The sequence below is a fragment of the Vitis riparia genome, chromosome 6 (genome assembly GCF_004353265.1).
Source record: "Vitis riparia cultivar Riparia Gloire de Montpellier isolate 1030 chromosome 6, EGFV_Vit.rip_1.0, whole genome shotgun sequence".
Classification (NCBI taxonomy): Eukaryota; Viridiplantae; Streptophyta; class Magnoliopsida; order Vitales; family Vitaceae; genus Vitis; species Vitis riparia.
Genome location: NC_048436.1, coordinates 20014376 through 20029490, shown reverse-complemented (window position 1 = coordinate 20029490; position 15115 = coordinate 20014376). Strand labels below are relative to the sequence as shown.

Sequence of the window (15115 nt, the reverse complement as noted above, 5' to 3'; positions counted from 1 at the left end):
GAAAATCTTTAGGACTTTTTATTAAAAACATAATTATTTTTTAAAAATTAAAAAAATTGAAGTATTAATTTTTTTTTACTATCTCAACTTTTAAAAACAAAATTCAAGGATATAAAATAAATCTATATCTTTTATATTAATATTACTATATCATATATAAAAATTATTACTATTTTCTATTTAAAAAACCACAAAGTATATAAAAAACACTAAATTAATGATTTCCAATAGTAAAACTAAATATTATATTAAATTATCAATTCCACATGAAAGTTAATATTTTCTACAAGCTAAGATTTTTTATTTTTAAAATAAAAAAATAATAAATTTTATATAAAATATAATAACTTTGAAAGCTTATATTTACGAAGTAAAAGTTTTAAAAAATATCAAAAAATTCCAAATTTTACTACATTAAATTTAATTTTAAAAAAAAAATTTTGAAAATGATTTTTAAAAATCTATGCTTTCTATAAAAGATGTTTTACGTTTATATTTTTAAAAATAAAAAATATATCCAAATGCATAATTAGTTAAAACATGAATTTAATATTAGATGAATGTCGCTTTAGACAAGTATAAATCATTGCTTGTATAACCCTTTTATTTATTCGACGACGTTTTGGGTATGACGACAAGAAGACAAATCCAGACCGTTGGAAAATGATTAAGAGGGCGCAAATTTCGAAAATGATCCAGTGGTGGAATGAAATCAAGGAGTTGTCAAACCACCTCGCTATACCCCTCTCTCTTCCCCCTGCTTCGCCCACTCTTCCTCCCCGCCATTTCTTCTTTCCCCCTACTTCGTCAAACCCTAGGGCTTCGTTTGGTTCTTCCAGAAACCATTCTTGCGAGGAATTTTTTTTTTTTTGGAATTCCTTGTCAAGTTATTTTCTGTTATTTTCCTTTCCTTTCCTTTCCTTTTCTTTCCATCATTCCTTTTCGATTACTAAACAGAGCCTAAAACTCTCCACATTGTCTTAATTCTCAGTTTTCTGATAAAATAATAGTATATTTTTGAAATGTATCACAAGCTGTTGCGTGAGTCAAAAAGAATCTAAAATTTCAGGATCAACATGAGCAATGCGAATCCCGCTTTGTGTGTTTTTATGATAATTGCAGTTGCATGGAGTATTCCAAAGAGCGTAATTTGCCAAGATGAAAGCGAGCTAAGTAATACTCCTGCTGGTGTTAATCTCTTCACCGGTACCATATTCAACCGATTTTCCAATTTCACCACTGTTTTCAGAGATGAGATTAAAAAGCATTTGAAATTCTGCATCAAGAATGTGTGAGTAAGATGCCATTCAAATTTGTGCTCAAATTTATGGAAACCATAAAATTTGAGAACCATGTGTTATATTGGCATGCAGGGATGCTGATTGGGATTCGGCATTTAATTTCACGTCAGACACCACGTTTTTGTCCAATTGCATTCGAAAAACAAAAGGTACTATCTGAATCTGCTTCCATATCTTTGATATTATTAGGCCAGGAGAAGATTTAGATTTACTTTAACAGCATAGAAGAAAAAAAAATTGTTATTAGAAGTGTTGGTTGATACCATTAAAAGAAGTCAAGCAATCCATTTTTCTCTCACTGTCAAGAATTTCTTGATTTCGATGTTTTTTTTCTTGATAATTCTATTGTTGTTAAGAGATTCTTTTTTAATAATTTTATTATTGTTAATAGATGTTTGATATCACCTGGTTGGTTTGAATCTGGTCAGCCTTAGGCAGCTTGCATACAGCCAACATCTCATTTGTTCCTCTTCCCATTTAACAATGATATCTCAAAATATTTGCATGATTGTCTCTACCCTTCAACTAATATGTCCTTGCATTTGAAAGAATAGGAAACATAGGATAGAAATGCCAACTAAAGTTCGGAACAAGGTGGGAATGTGCAAGCTAGCTCTAGGAGATCCTGAGATCTGTTCTGTTTCGAACAAGTGACAGCCTCCCCTATTTTATAAGCATATGAAGGCTCCAAGTATGCAGTTGTTTTTTATTTGGGATTATGAATCCTATTATATTAATATTGTCCTAGAGTATTCTAATGCTTGGTTTTCACACAATTCCAAAATGTTTATACCATTCCAAAGAATTCCAAGCTGATTCAGAGCATTGCAAACTATTCTGGAAACTGTATGCAAAACTCTAGCAAGTGGCATCTTGGCGGTTTTGTGAAAATTTGGGGCAAACCTGATAAAATGCGCTGCAATTCTTGCAGCAAGAAATATTGTCCAAGAAAAGACAAAAGCTAACAGTAACTAAAGCAGAAAGTGAAAACAAGAAAGTTTCAATTGTTCTTGGATTTAGAAGTCCTAACCGTCTTTTCATAGATTCTTGGAAGTAGGGTGATAGTGAGCTCATTCTGAAACTAAAAGGTCTTAGATCTCATTCTGTTGGACTATATCAAGTACCTTTCTTTGTTCCTCTCATTATTTTTTTATTTTTTTATTTTTTGTTCAATTTTGCTGCTTTCTTTCATGTAATTTACAAATTCAGAAGCGAAGTATATATTCTCTCTAATGATGGCATTTGTGGATCAATAGGAGATATCATGCAGCGAATATGTACCGCAGCAGAAATAAAGCTCTATTTCAATAGTTTCTTCAGTGGCGAGTCCAGGAGCACAAACTACTTGAAGCTTAACAAGAACTGTAATTTGACCTCATGGGTTTCAGGATGTGAGCCAGGATGGGCTTGCAGTGTTGGTCCAAATAAGAAAGTTGACCTAAAAAATGCGCAGGACTTGCCTGATAGAACCACTGACTGCACGACTTGTTGCGAGGGTTTCTTCTGTCCTCATGGCCTTACCTGCATGATTCGTATGTATTCGAAAATCCATCAGTTAATCATGTTGTGATCAGAACTTGCTTCTTTACATCTGTTTCATTAAAGTCATCATGGACCAATTGCATGCCTTATCACTAAGCTCATGTGTTCATGTGTTGCACTTTCATCACACCTCACGTGTTAATAGAAAAAGAAATAACAAGATTTGGAATACTTTAAGAAGAAACACTGCATAGAAGAACTAATTGATACATTTACAAGAGTTACAATTTTAATCAGGAACAACAAATGCATTGCGGTGCATTAGTAACTAAGCACAAGATTACATTTAAAAGGACATTGACTGAAATTAGATACCATAAGGGAAAGAGCAGAGCATAGTGAAGCTACGGCAATAAGATGAACCTATTGAATTGACAACTGAACATAAAAGTCTCCATACTGACAATTGAACTGTTAACAATGTTTATAGCTGATTTGATTCATAGAAAAATACTGATTTTTGTCTATTCGAAGAGAGCAAAGAACAAAAAGTGACAGTTCTTATGTGACTCCATTTGTTGTATCTTAGAAGTAATATAAATGAATGAACACCAACAAATCTCCTTTGTATTCTTGGGGGACACTGATAGTCTTCACACTTCAATTTCTTCTTGACAATCAAAATAGATAAGTAAATAAATAAACTATACAACTTAGATGTCCACCTTTAATCCTTTACTAACTCAGGATCTCTTGGATAGTAGGTAGTAAGGTAAATTTTTTATGTGTAGGAATTAGGAATGATGTTTGGTTGAAAGAGGGGATTAGACCTGCTTTCTTTACCTCAAAGGTAACCATATACTTGGTTCAAAGACGGAATAGGATCCTTACCTAGAATTTAGAACTTTTCTTGCTCAACTCAGGTTTAGTAGGTCATGTAGAATTTGAAATTGGCAACCTATTTGACTATCTTTCTAAGAGCAGTTTCCAAATTAACATTTAGACCATTGCAAATTAGGATTTTGGTATCCTAGTCAACTATTTATTTGAAAAAACAAAAATGCTTTATCAATGGGACATTCTGGCTAAGGCTCATAAAATTCTTAAATTCTTTCCACATCCATCTGGGACCTGTCAAATACGATATCAAGGATTTGTCATCCTTATGGATGAATCAATCTTTTGAGAAAAGCTAGTTAACGAGCTTCATTTTACACTCATGATATTTTCTTTTTTCTTTTTCTTTTTCATTTTTGTGATTCTTATTCTTCTTATTCCTATTTCAATCCCACTAGAAGTTTTAATCATATGCATCTTTGAAGAAGATCAGAATTTAACTCAGGAAATAAGAATTTGAGATAACTCCTTGTGATGAGCACTCATGAGCTACCTCTCCCTGTCATTACTTTCTGGCATATATTTCAAGGCACATGCCTCTTTATTTTGTGGTGGATAAATGTGGATGCTATCACCTAAGTTCCAGCTCCAAACTCATTAAAAGCACTCCATGGCATCCATTCAAAGTTTCTTCTCGCTCTTCAAAATTTGTTAGCTAATATTACTTCTTGAACTTTTATTGTCATGTCTGGCCAATTATTAAGAGCTTTTGAGCCCAAATTGTAGCCTGTGGGATTGCTTTTGGTGATCAATATGATGAGATAGTATGTCTTGGAATTTGCACCAAAAAGGTGCGAATGGAAAAAAGAGGACTTATAGCAATACAATGAGCGACACCCTCTGATAACACTAACTTTTAATTATAGGAATCCACAAGTACTGGTGAAACTTGATATGTTCACAGATAAGCATCACTGTCAATAATGAAAAAAGTCGTGGTTGCCCTATCCCAATGTTCAAATTTGAGAATAGTAATCCATTTTTTTGGGATATTGGAATGTTGAAATTTACTATTCTCTTCCTTGTATTAATTGCAAGACAAAGCAAAAGTGTCATTTTGGGAAATTAAAGAGACCATACCAAGATCCCCACTTCCATTTATACAACAATTTAGCCAAACATGAAGAATGTAAAATCCTCATTACATTTTTCCACAAAATATTATATTTCAACATGACAAAACAACATTTTCTTCTCTCACTTTTTGTAAATATCCTCTGACAGGCACCATAGGTAGCATGTTAGCCATAAAAGATGTTCAATCTGGAATTCTACCTTTTATATTGCTATCCTTGTTAGTGAGAAATTACCTACAGACTATGAGGGAATGCACTATGGGTGTTCAATAAAAGACAGTATTTGAGACTTAGGAAATGAAGTTTCCATTGAACTATAGTTAAAAGTGAGGCCCAGTAGGCACTGAAGGGGAAGCCTAGAAATGGAACTCAAATAAAAGAATATAGGAATATATGGGGGTTGAACTATAAATAAATCTTGCAATATCGACTTTCCTGCTTTCTGTTCATTCTTTTTGAAGGATGCTCTTCTTCTGGTCAATAGAGCACATTGCTTTCACTTCTGTAATAGGCATGCATGCATCATTTCGTCTACATAGTAGAACTGATAAAGTTTCAGAATACATGAAAGATCCCTTTTTGACTTTCTCTTTAGCCATATATCTCTTATCACAAGGTCTTCCTCCACTAGCCTGGTTTGTTAAGAGAACTGAATTTTTTCTAGTGTAGGAGATAGTTTCTCGAGAACGTGTTTTTGCTATATGAAACTACCTAAAGTGAAGAGAAGAATAAGTAGTCTTTGAATACTATGAATGTAATGTAGTTTTCTATTCTAATAGTTATTCAAATAATCCCATATTCAAATCTAGTATCATAATTCAGTAAACAAGCTCAAAGAATACATAAATCACAAGAGACGCTAAGCTTAATGTTGGAACCCCCTCAAAAGACATAGCTTTCTTCAGGGTAAAACCAAAGGCTTTATGCCAGAAAGATGATTGACTATTTCATTAAGGGTTACAAAGTTTTACTGGATTTGCAATGCTCAAAATTTTATAGGACTTGCAATGCTCATGCCTTACATGGGACTTACTCCTATACGCATAGATCACTTCTTCACGTTCTTAGTGCAACAACTCGGTTTCCTTTTAGTGTATTATCACTTTGAAGCATGCGATCCTACAAGCCAATCTTCAACTAATCTCCAATTCATTGGTTTTAGGGTCACTAGTGTACTCAGGATAGTATAAAAGTTCTCTCTAATTTTTTCTTAGTGGTTAGGGTTTTTGTCTTTTTAAATATCCTTTTTACACCAAAGAAAACTCTAACATGATCAAAAGTCGGAACCCATCATCTTATGCTTTTTTAAAAAAAGTCAAAAATTCAATTTCATGTACAAAAATCACAAACCACTCAATCATCCAAGGAGCCAATCGATCAATCATCAATTTGAAAAACCTAAGTTTCTATCTAGTGGATGATTGATTGTCCATAGAGGTGATCAATTATTATGCTACCAACTTTTCCTAAAAGCTTAAGCTGTTAGAATATGAGTTCACAATGTATATCACTGATAAATGGATGGGACAATGGAAAATCAACAACAACAATAGAAAATAAATAGATGGGGATAGTTGTGATAGGAGAGACTCAAACCTATAACCTCTAGCTCTAATACCATCTTAAGCTACCAACTTTTTTAAAGAGCTTAAGCTATTAGAAAAGAAGCTGACAATGTATACTAGGCAACACTAGAACAAAAATGCTTATGATCAATTGTCCCCTAAGGGGTGATCTAAGGGCAATTGATTGGTCCTCTAGTAGTCTTATTTATTTTTGCAATTTTTGAAATGACTTTGACCATACTATGCATATAAATGTCCTCCTGCTGATACATGCCTGATATATCCTATGGAAATGGTGGCTTGACACCTGATTTTGAAATTTTTTTATTCTTGAACAGCTCAGGTACATCCCAAGGTAGATAGTGTTAGGCTTCACCATACACATGATTCCCACCCTGATGATGGTGGGATAAAATTCCAGTTCCTAATGATTTTATAAACAGACTAGCTGGCACCTTTTCAGTCACTTTTTTTTTCACTAAATATCATTTCTAGGATTGACATAGAGTTCATACGATGCTCAAATAGATTTGAGCATAATCTAATACCAGGAGTTGATAAAAAGATCATATAAATAGTCCTGTTTGCACATTGAATATGAGAACAGTTAGAAAGCCATTTTGTAATGCTAATTCCCCTTTTAACTCTTTTGAAAAGCCTGCTTTCATCTATATGAAAATTTATCACCTTTAAGTGTTTAGGATGTGACATGGCATATTTGCGAGTCCATATTTTTTTTTTTTGAAGAATATGTGGAAATAATTGTCTTATTGATAAGGTTGAATGTTCCTAATTTTATTTTATTTTTTTGTTTCCATTTTCTTATCAATGAAGCTTGCCCATTGGGCTCTTACTGCCCACTTGCAAAACTCAATAAAGCAACCGGTATCTGTGAACCGTAAGTTTAGATTCTTGATTGGAATTATTTCTTTTATGTTTAATTTCTTGTGTTTAGCATAATATAATTAACAGAAAATGTATGCAGTTACAATTACCAACTACCTCCAGGGCAGCAAAATAGAAGTTGTGGTGGAGCTGATATTTGGGCTGATATTGGGAGTAGTAGCGAGATATTCTGTTCAGCAGGATCTTACTGTCCATCAACTATCAAAAAAATTCCTTGCAGTAGTGGGTATTTATTATTATCCCATAACTTCTTGTACTTGTCCATTTTTTTTCTTTGAGTTTCTTATTTCATATTCGTTTGTGTTTTAATCATAAGAATCTCCGGTATCACTCTCTTCCCTCATAATGCTATTATTTACTCTCTTTTTTTTTTCAGATATTACTGCAGGATTGGCTCTACATCTCAAAAGCGTAAGTCTCTTTTTTATTTGTAAGTAGTTGTATTTTTCTGTTTCTCCTTAAAGTCCTATTTCATCTCATTATGCACCAGAATTCAACAAAATGGATCAAAGAGACTCTAAGAAACAAGAACACAGATATAAATACGATTTCTAACTTGGTGACTGTTGATACCATTCAACCTAAAGGGATGATTTTTTAACATTTGTATGGAGTACAATGTTATCCAAATTGTAAGTGGCAAGTCCAAAAGAAAAAATTAGAAAGTGCAAATAATCATACAACATTTTGTAGGTTACTTTAGTTTTAATTTTCATGTAGTAGTTTCCTGTAAGATGTTAAAGCACGTCTCTCATAAATTCTGCATATGTCATGAGTGTTTCCACTAAGTGCTTATTAGTTTCTGTGTCATTTAAACTTTGAAGCTTGTTTTATTTTCACTATACTGTTCAGAAAGCATATAACCTCTATGGATGATATTACAGGGTGCTTCCGGATGACAACTTGTGATAAAAATTCAGCAAATCAAAATATCACTGCATATGGAGTCTTGCTTTTTGTGAGTAATCTGTTTATTTTCAAAGGACAAGTAAAGGACAAGTATGATGATAGGTTTAAACCTTCATCACAATCTGCATCTATGGGATTATGTATTTTGGCCAATTTTGGATGATAGTGTCACGTTGTGTCTTTTGATTATTTCTTCGATGCACTGATCAAAATCCAATTTTTGTAAGTTATCATGAGTTTACTTTGTGAAGGAACAGAGCTAGGGTGTAATAGCAGTATCCATAAGTGAAGTTAAACATGTTTCACCATTTTATTAACCTTTTGGCTTCAGGGTGTTGCCCCAGCCATATCATGTTCAAGGTAGAATGCGCTTTTGTGGTCCTTGACTCCCCACACTGATCACTGGGGGGTGGGTGGGGATTGTGGGGGTGTTGGGCGGGGATTGTGGTTGTGGCAGTTGATTTGAGGATAGCCTTTATGACTTCTTTTTTTCTTGTTTGGTTAAGACACAACAGCTATGCTTGCCCATTTTCATATGCAAATTCTTGTTTATCTTCTAAAAAGTTCTATAAATTTATTGTAACACTTTTCATATGGCCACAGCTCATAGACTATATTTTTGCTGGGAACATCAAATATATTTCATGATTTCATTGTGCAATTATGATTTCTCTTATAGACACCACAATTGGAACTGACCCTTCACTTGTCAATGTAGGTCGGATTATGTATTATACTTATCTGTGTGTATAACTGTTCTGACCAAGTTCTCACCACTAGAGAAAGAAAACAAGCACAATCCAGGGAAGCTGCAGCAAGAAGTGCAAGAGAAACTGCACAAGCACGGGAAAAATGGAAATCTGCAAAGGATGTGGCTAAGAAGCATGCCATTGGATTGCAAGCACAGTTATCACGTACATTTTCTCGTGTAAAATCTTCCAGGCAACCAGATAAGATGAAAATTTCAGGGCCACTACCTGGAACTGATGCTGCCTTACCACCTATGCCACTAGATACTTCAAGTGCATCTGCAGCATCAGAAGGCAAGAAAAAGGGGAAAAGCAATCTAGCAAAGATGGTGCATGCACTTGAGGAGGACCCTGAGAGTCATGAAGGCTTCAATCTGGAGATTGGGGATAAAAATTTAAAAAAGAATATGCCAAAGGCTAAGCAATTGCATACACACAGCCAAATTTTCAAGTATGCGTATGGCCAAATTGAGAAAGAAAAAGCCCTGCAGGAGCAGCAGATGAACTTGACCTTCTCAGGAGTAGTTTCAATGGCTAATGATATTGAAGTCAGACCCAGGCCTATGATTGAGGTCGCTTTCAAAGATTTAACCCTTACTTTGAAAGGGAAACACAAACATCTGATGAGGTGTGTGACTGGGAAAATTATGCCTGGCCGTGTTTCTGCTGTCATGGGCCCATCTGGAGCTGGAAAAACAACGTTTCTTTCTGCTCTGGCTGGAAAACCAACCGGATGCACCATGACTGGTTCAATTTTAATAAATGGCAAGGTTGAATCAATGCACTCGTACAAGAAAATTATTGGTTTTGTGCCACAAGATGATATTGTGCATGGAAACTTGACAGTTCAGGAGAATCTATGGTTCAGTGCAAGGTGCAGGTATGTCACATTTAATTCCATTGGGTAGACCAACTTTAGACTGATTATCTTACTTCAAATTACATCATTCCCAAAAAATAATGACCTAAGAATTTATTAATATGCATTATATAATCATTATATGTTGGTGGCTATTGGTTGCATATTTCACCTTATGTTGCTTCTAGAATTACAGCCCCAATTTCATCGACCATCTACCTTATTGTCTTCATTCAGATGCCATGAAAAAAATACTCTTGGCAATTAATGGATGTATCTTTTTATATTTCAATGTTATTCAACTGTAGAATCTACCTTTTCTATTCTGAATGTCAGTTATTTTAACCAGCCTTATAACTAACAAATTTTTTAAGCTCAGGTTTTCAAAATCTGGCACAATGACTTGAACTAGAGTATGAATTTTGAATTAATCCATGAATGTATTGTTGCTGTGATTTTATTTTTTATTCATTTTTATTTTTTAGTTCAGCTTTTCACCAAATATATCACATCTTTTCTTCTGCTACTAATGATAATTGACTGCCTAAATCTTGTTATGAATCAATTTGCAAAACTTAAAGCGGTATCTTTCTTTTGGTCTGCAAATTTTTTAGGCCCCTACCTTCATGCAATTTCAAATTCTGAAGGATGCCACCAAAGATTCATTTAGATAAAAAGAAATTTGATATTACAGAAATCAATAACATTGTAATTAATTGTTCAAGTGCTACCCTGTGTTCTTATGTATGGGTAATTTCTTTAAAGAAATACTCAAGAGATACTTCTCTTTCTGCTTTCTCCTTGTTTTTGGTCCTAGTTCTACCTTCTGTTGTCAGATAATCTTTCTTCTGTGTTGACCTGTGCTATATTTATCATTTTCCATTGTATTTTTATTATTGTAGATTATCTGCTGGGCTGCCAAAACAAGAGAAGGTTCTGGTTGTCGAAAGAGTCATAGAATCCTTGGGGCTACAGCCAGTGCGGGATTCCCTGGTTGGCACAGTAGAGAAGCGAGGGATCTCTGGAGGCCAAAGGAAGCGAGTAAATGTTGGGTTAGAAATGGTGATGGAACCTTCACTATTGATCTTAGATGAACCCACTTCTGGTTTGGACAGTTCATCTTCTCAGTTACTACTTAGAGCACTTCGTCGGGAAGCTCTTGAAGGAGTAAATGTTTGCATGGTGGTTCACCAACCAAGGTTAGTTAAAGGTTTGAAAATTACAATAGTACACTTTTTTAAGAAGTGTAGTTTCTTTCATCCTCCTTCGTTTATTTTTCTAGGTATAGCTTTTTCGTCCCTCTTTTATTTCTTTTGTATCCCATCTTCAATTGCTGGCATAAGGTTCTATTGGAGTTAGCAGAATCCTGGCTATCAAGCCTTCCTTTAGATCATTGTTATCTCATTACCTGTCTTTTTTATTTGAAGAAATTAGGAGCTGTTATTCTTTTCAGCTTTTTTGCTCAAAAGCATTTCGATAAAAAGTGGCTGAAAATAAAGGAATAGTTAGAGGGCACAAGGGGACACTTTTTCCATCATAGTTGTTAGCGTCCAGGGGAGTACTCCTTTGACTTCTCTTTTCTCTTTTCTTCCTTTTTTGTGCCATTCGACTACTTTTTCTTTATAAATTCCATTTCCTTAAAAAATAAGTACACTATTTATTTGGTGTGTTAACTTGCTAAAGTAAAAAAGAACATCATTGAAGTGGTAATAAAAGAACTTATGGATCAGATTAGCAGAAGACAGGGATCTACATAAAGTAGAATGGATCAACTAGTTTGTGTAGCTGGTCCTAGTTGCTTGGATGACAATATCTTGTGTTGAAAGAGTCGGGATTCTGCAACTCCTGAACTGTTGACAAAGCAATTTTAGTTTTATTTATTTTGGGTGCAAAATTGAAGTGTAATATATACAAGTAAATAAACTAGAGATCTTTTTTTTTTTTTTTTGAATAACTAGAGATCTTCTAGTTTCTATATATGTAACTGAACTTCCTTTATGAGCAAAGGGTGATGAGTAATTTTTCTGCTTCAGCTACACCTTGTTCAGGATGTTTGATGATCTGATACTTCTAGCTAAAGGTGGTCTTACAGTGTATCATGGATCAGTGAAAAAAGTAGAAGAGTATTTTGCAGAACTTGGGATCAAGGTTCCTGACCGTGTTAATCCTCCTGACCATTTTATTGATATTCTAGAGGGCATAGTAAAACCAAGCTCAAGCACAGCAGTGGATCAAAAACAACTTCCTGTTAGATGGATGCTCCATAACGGGTACCCAGTACCCCTGGATATGCAACAGGCAGCTGGATTGACAGCATTCACAAATGCTGGAAGCTCAGATGTTGCTCATTCTGAGAAGCAATCTTTTGTTGGAGAAATTTGGCAGGATGTGGTGTCTGATGTAGCCTTGAAGAAGGATTATATACAAAATAACTTTTTCAAGTCAAAGGACTTATCAAACCGAGTAACTGCTGGTGTACTCCAGCAATACAAATACTTCCTTGGAAGGTGAATTAATGATTCTCCTTTTCTTTTCTTTTTTCATATTTTTAGCTGCATGAAACATTCTAGTTTTGTTGAGTATCAATTTGTTCAATTGCTTTTTATATGATATTATCTTTCAAACACATCATTTGATACACAAGTCCAAAGTTCATTCTTAGACAAATAAGTATTTAAAGTTGAACTCAGTAAGAAACATGGGGTGTCATAATTTTAGAATGCACAGATCTGTCTGCATAATTCTTGTATGATCTCATTATTTCTTTCTGTAATTTCCCCCCTGTTGAAGGGTTATCTCTGTTACATGTATGAATATTCTTGTGAGGAAAAAATTCCAAATTCCGAAGAAAATATTAGAATGTTGAGAAGATGATTTTTATAAAAGCTTAAGCTATTAGGATTTATGTATAACATTCTATAGCCCTCTCTCATATGAAGTGACAGAAGTCAAATATTTGTGAGCAGTGATGATGGTTGAGAGCACTTGAACTTGAGAACCAGAGCTCTGATACCATATTGAGTTATCAATTTTCCCAAAACTTATTAGAATTTATACACACAATGTATATCATTCTCACATGAATATATTTATCAGCCATATCATAAACCGTTGACATGAGTTTGTCTCAACAGGCATAATGTGTTCATGTAAAAGTGTTAGTGAAGAAAAAATGGCAATGAAGGAATGAATAATTTCTCACTTTTGATTCTCAAAAAGGATGAGTACAACTTGTATAGATACAAGGTTGACTAAGCTGTATCTAATTTAAGACTAAATAAAGGAACCTAATTACAAGCAGATTTCTAGCGAAGAAATAAAATATATAATCATACAAATCAATTAAAATATTTATAAACAAATTATAGTCATTCAAATCTACATAATTTGTCAAATCTTCCAACAGTTAGGAGGAAGAAAGAAAAAATAGTAAGTTAATTTAGGAGATTCTAATGTAACATTCTCCAGAAGAAACAAGATGGTTTTATCCATTTGGCTACTCGGTTTAATCAAGTTTGTTGTCTTTTTAATGATTGATACTCGGTTTTTATGTTCCTATGGCTTCTTTAGGGTTGGTAAGCAACGGCTACGGGAAGCCAGGATACTAGCTGTTGATTATTTGATTTTATTGCTAGCTGGAATCTGCTTAGGAACACTTGCGAAAGTGAGCGATGCAACTTTTGGGGCACTTGGTTATAATTACACCGTCATAGCAGTTTGTAAGTAAAATGACTTATTGTGTTCTTACTGATGTATGGCTCCCTTAAATTTAACTTGCTTGCTTGACCATGGACTTATCATATTCCAAATTGGGTTGTCATGATATAGTTTGACCTGCTTGAGGCATTACATAGCTTTGAGTGCCACTTGGTCACCTCCCATGTACAGCATGACATGCCCTTGGGAGAAAAAATTATCTGCAATATCATTTTACAATTAGCTATTCATTTAGAACCTGTTTTAGGATTGATTTTATAGATTTATTATGGAGTCTTCTTCCACACCTTGAGTTATTTCTCATCCATCCAATTTTGGCTGCTAACTTTCAGCTCTCCTCTGCAAGATCGGGGCATTGAGATCATTTTCTCTGGATAAATTACACTACTGGAGAGAGAGGGCTTCGGGAATGAGCAGCTTGGCATACTTTCTCTCGAAGGATACAGTTGACCATTTAAATACAATCATCAAGCCTTTGGTTTATCTCTCCATGTTCTATTTCTTCAACAACCCCAGATCTTCCTTCCCTGATAATTACTTTATTTTGCTCTGCCTGGTGTACTGCGTGACTGGTATAGCTTATTTATTTGCCATCGTTTTTGAACCCGGTCCTGCCCAACTGGTGCGCAACTTGAACTTCAAGAGTCCACCTTTGCTAAATTCCTTTGTTTATCAACAATAATATGCATTCCCTCCCAGTTTAATGCTACTTCTGTTCCGTGCAGTGGTCAGTTCTTCTTCCAGTTGTTTTGACTCTCATTGCAACCCAACAAAACCAAAGTGGATTTATCAAAAAATTATCTGACCTGTGCTACACCAAGTGGGCTTTAGAGGCATTTGTCATAGCAAATACTAAAAGGTTGGACATTAGCTCTCTCCATCAATAGCATTCTTTTCTGTCTGTATATTTTGGTTATGCTCTGCATTCCTTTCCTTTCCTTTCTTGAATTTGTTTCAGGTATTCTGGTGTATGGCTGATTACACGGTGCGGATCACTTATGAAGAGTGGCTACGATCTGAACAACTGGGCTCTTTGTTTATCAAATCTCATCATTGCTGGTATAATCAGTCGTGTCTTAGCCTTCTTTCTTATGGTCTTGTTCCATAAAAAGTGAATTCATTCCACCATTTTTTCTTCAGTCCATTCTGTTCCCCACAATTTGTACAAATGCAAAGTTTCAATGCTAAGACACTTCCATTATAGTAACTCACATAGCCCTAGGAGTCAGGTTCTCTTGAAAACTATCATATGCTGAACTTTCAATGACAGCCTGTGATCTATGCCTCATGTTTGTAAATGATAGAGAAAGCCTTTCCTACGAGAGTTTTGTTCTTCTTATCTATACTTGTGGTTGAGAAAATTTACAAATAAATAAATAAAAGAAAAAAGGGTCTATTAAGGTTCAAGGCTTAGTACTGCTGTAATCAGCATGAAGAAAAATGGATTTGGATATTGGGAAGAAAGTCCAGAAGAAATAGAGGAAACATGAATGTTAGGGTTCAAACATTGTGCCTATTATGCATTTAATCCATTTTGGGTTGTCATGTTCACCTAAAACAGATGGCCAACATCTTCCAATTTCAGTTATCAAATTTGTGGTATTGTGCTTGATTTCTGCTTTTTTCCTTTCCCCTTTCATTTAATTTATCTGGC

General features: G+C 34.5%; 1 protein-coding gene across 2 annotated transcripts; it reads left to right on the top strand.

Moving 5' to 3' along the window:
* The first annotated feature begins 710 nt into the window (after window positions 1-710).
* Window positions 711-15000, top strand: LOC117915887 (ABC transporter G family member 28). 2 transcript variants are annotated; one of them, XM_034831628.1, is made up of 14 exons: window positions 711-1291; window positions 1374-1450; window positions 2558-2833; window positions 7156-7219; window positions 7307-7453; window positions 7604-7638; window positions 8112-8185; window positions 8855-9765; window positions 10647-10943; window positions 11778-12251; window positions 13315-13463; window positions 13794-14083; window positions 14187-14320; window positions 14420-15000. In XM_034831628.1, exons 1-14 carry the CDS (start codon window positions 1077-1079, stop codon window positions 14574-14576), a joined length of 3300 nt encoding a protein of 1099 aa, XP_034687519.1. In that variant the 5' UTR covers window positions 711-1076; the 3' UTR covers window positions 14577-15000. The 2 variants fall into 2 exon arrangements, with proteins under 2 accessions (XP_034687519.1, XP_034687520.1); XM_034831629.1 differs by lacking the exons at window positions 711-1291; window positions 1374-1450 and adding an exon at window positions 1978-1992.
* Window positions 15001-15115: the final 115 nt, after the last annotated feature.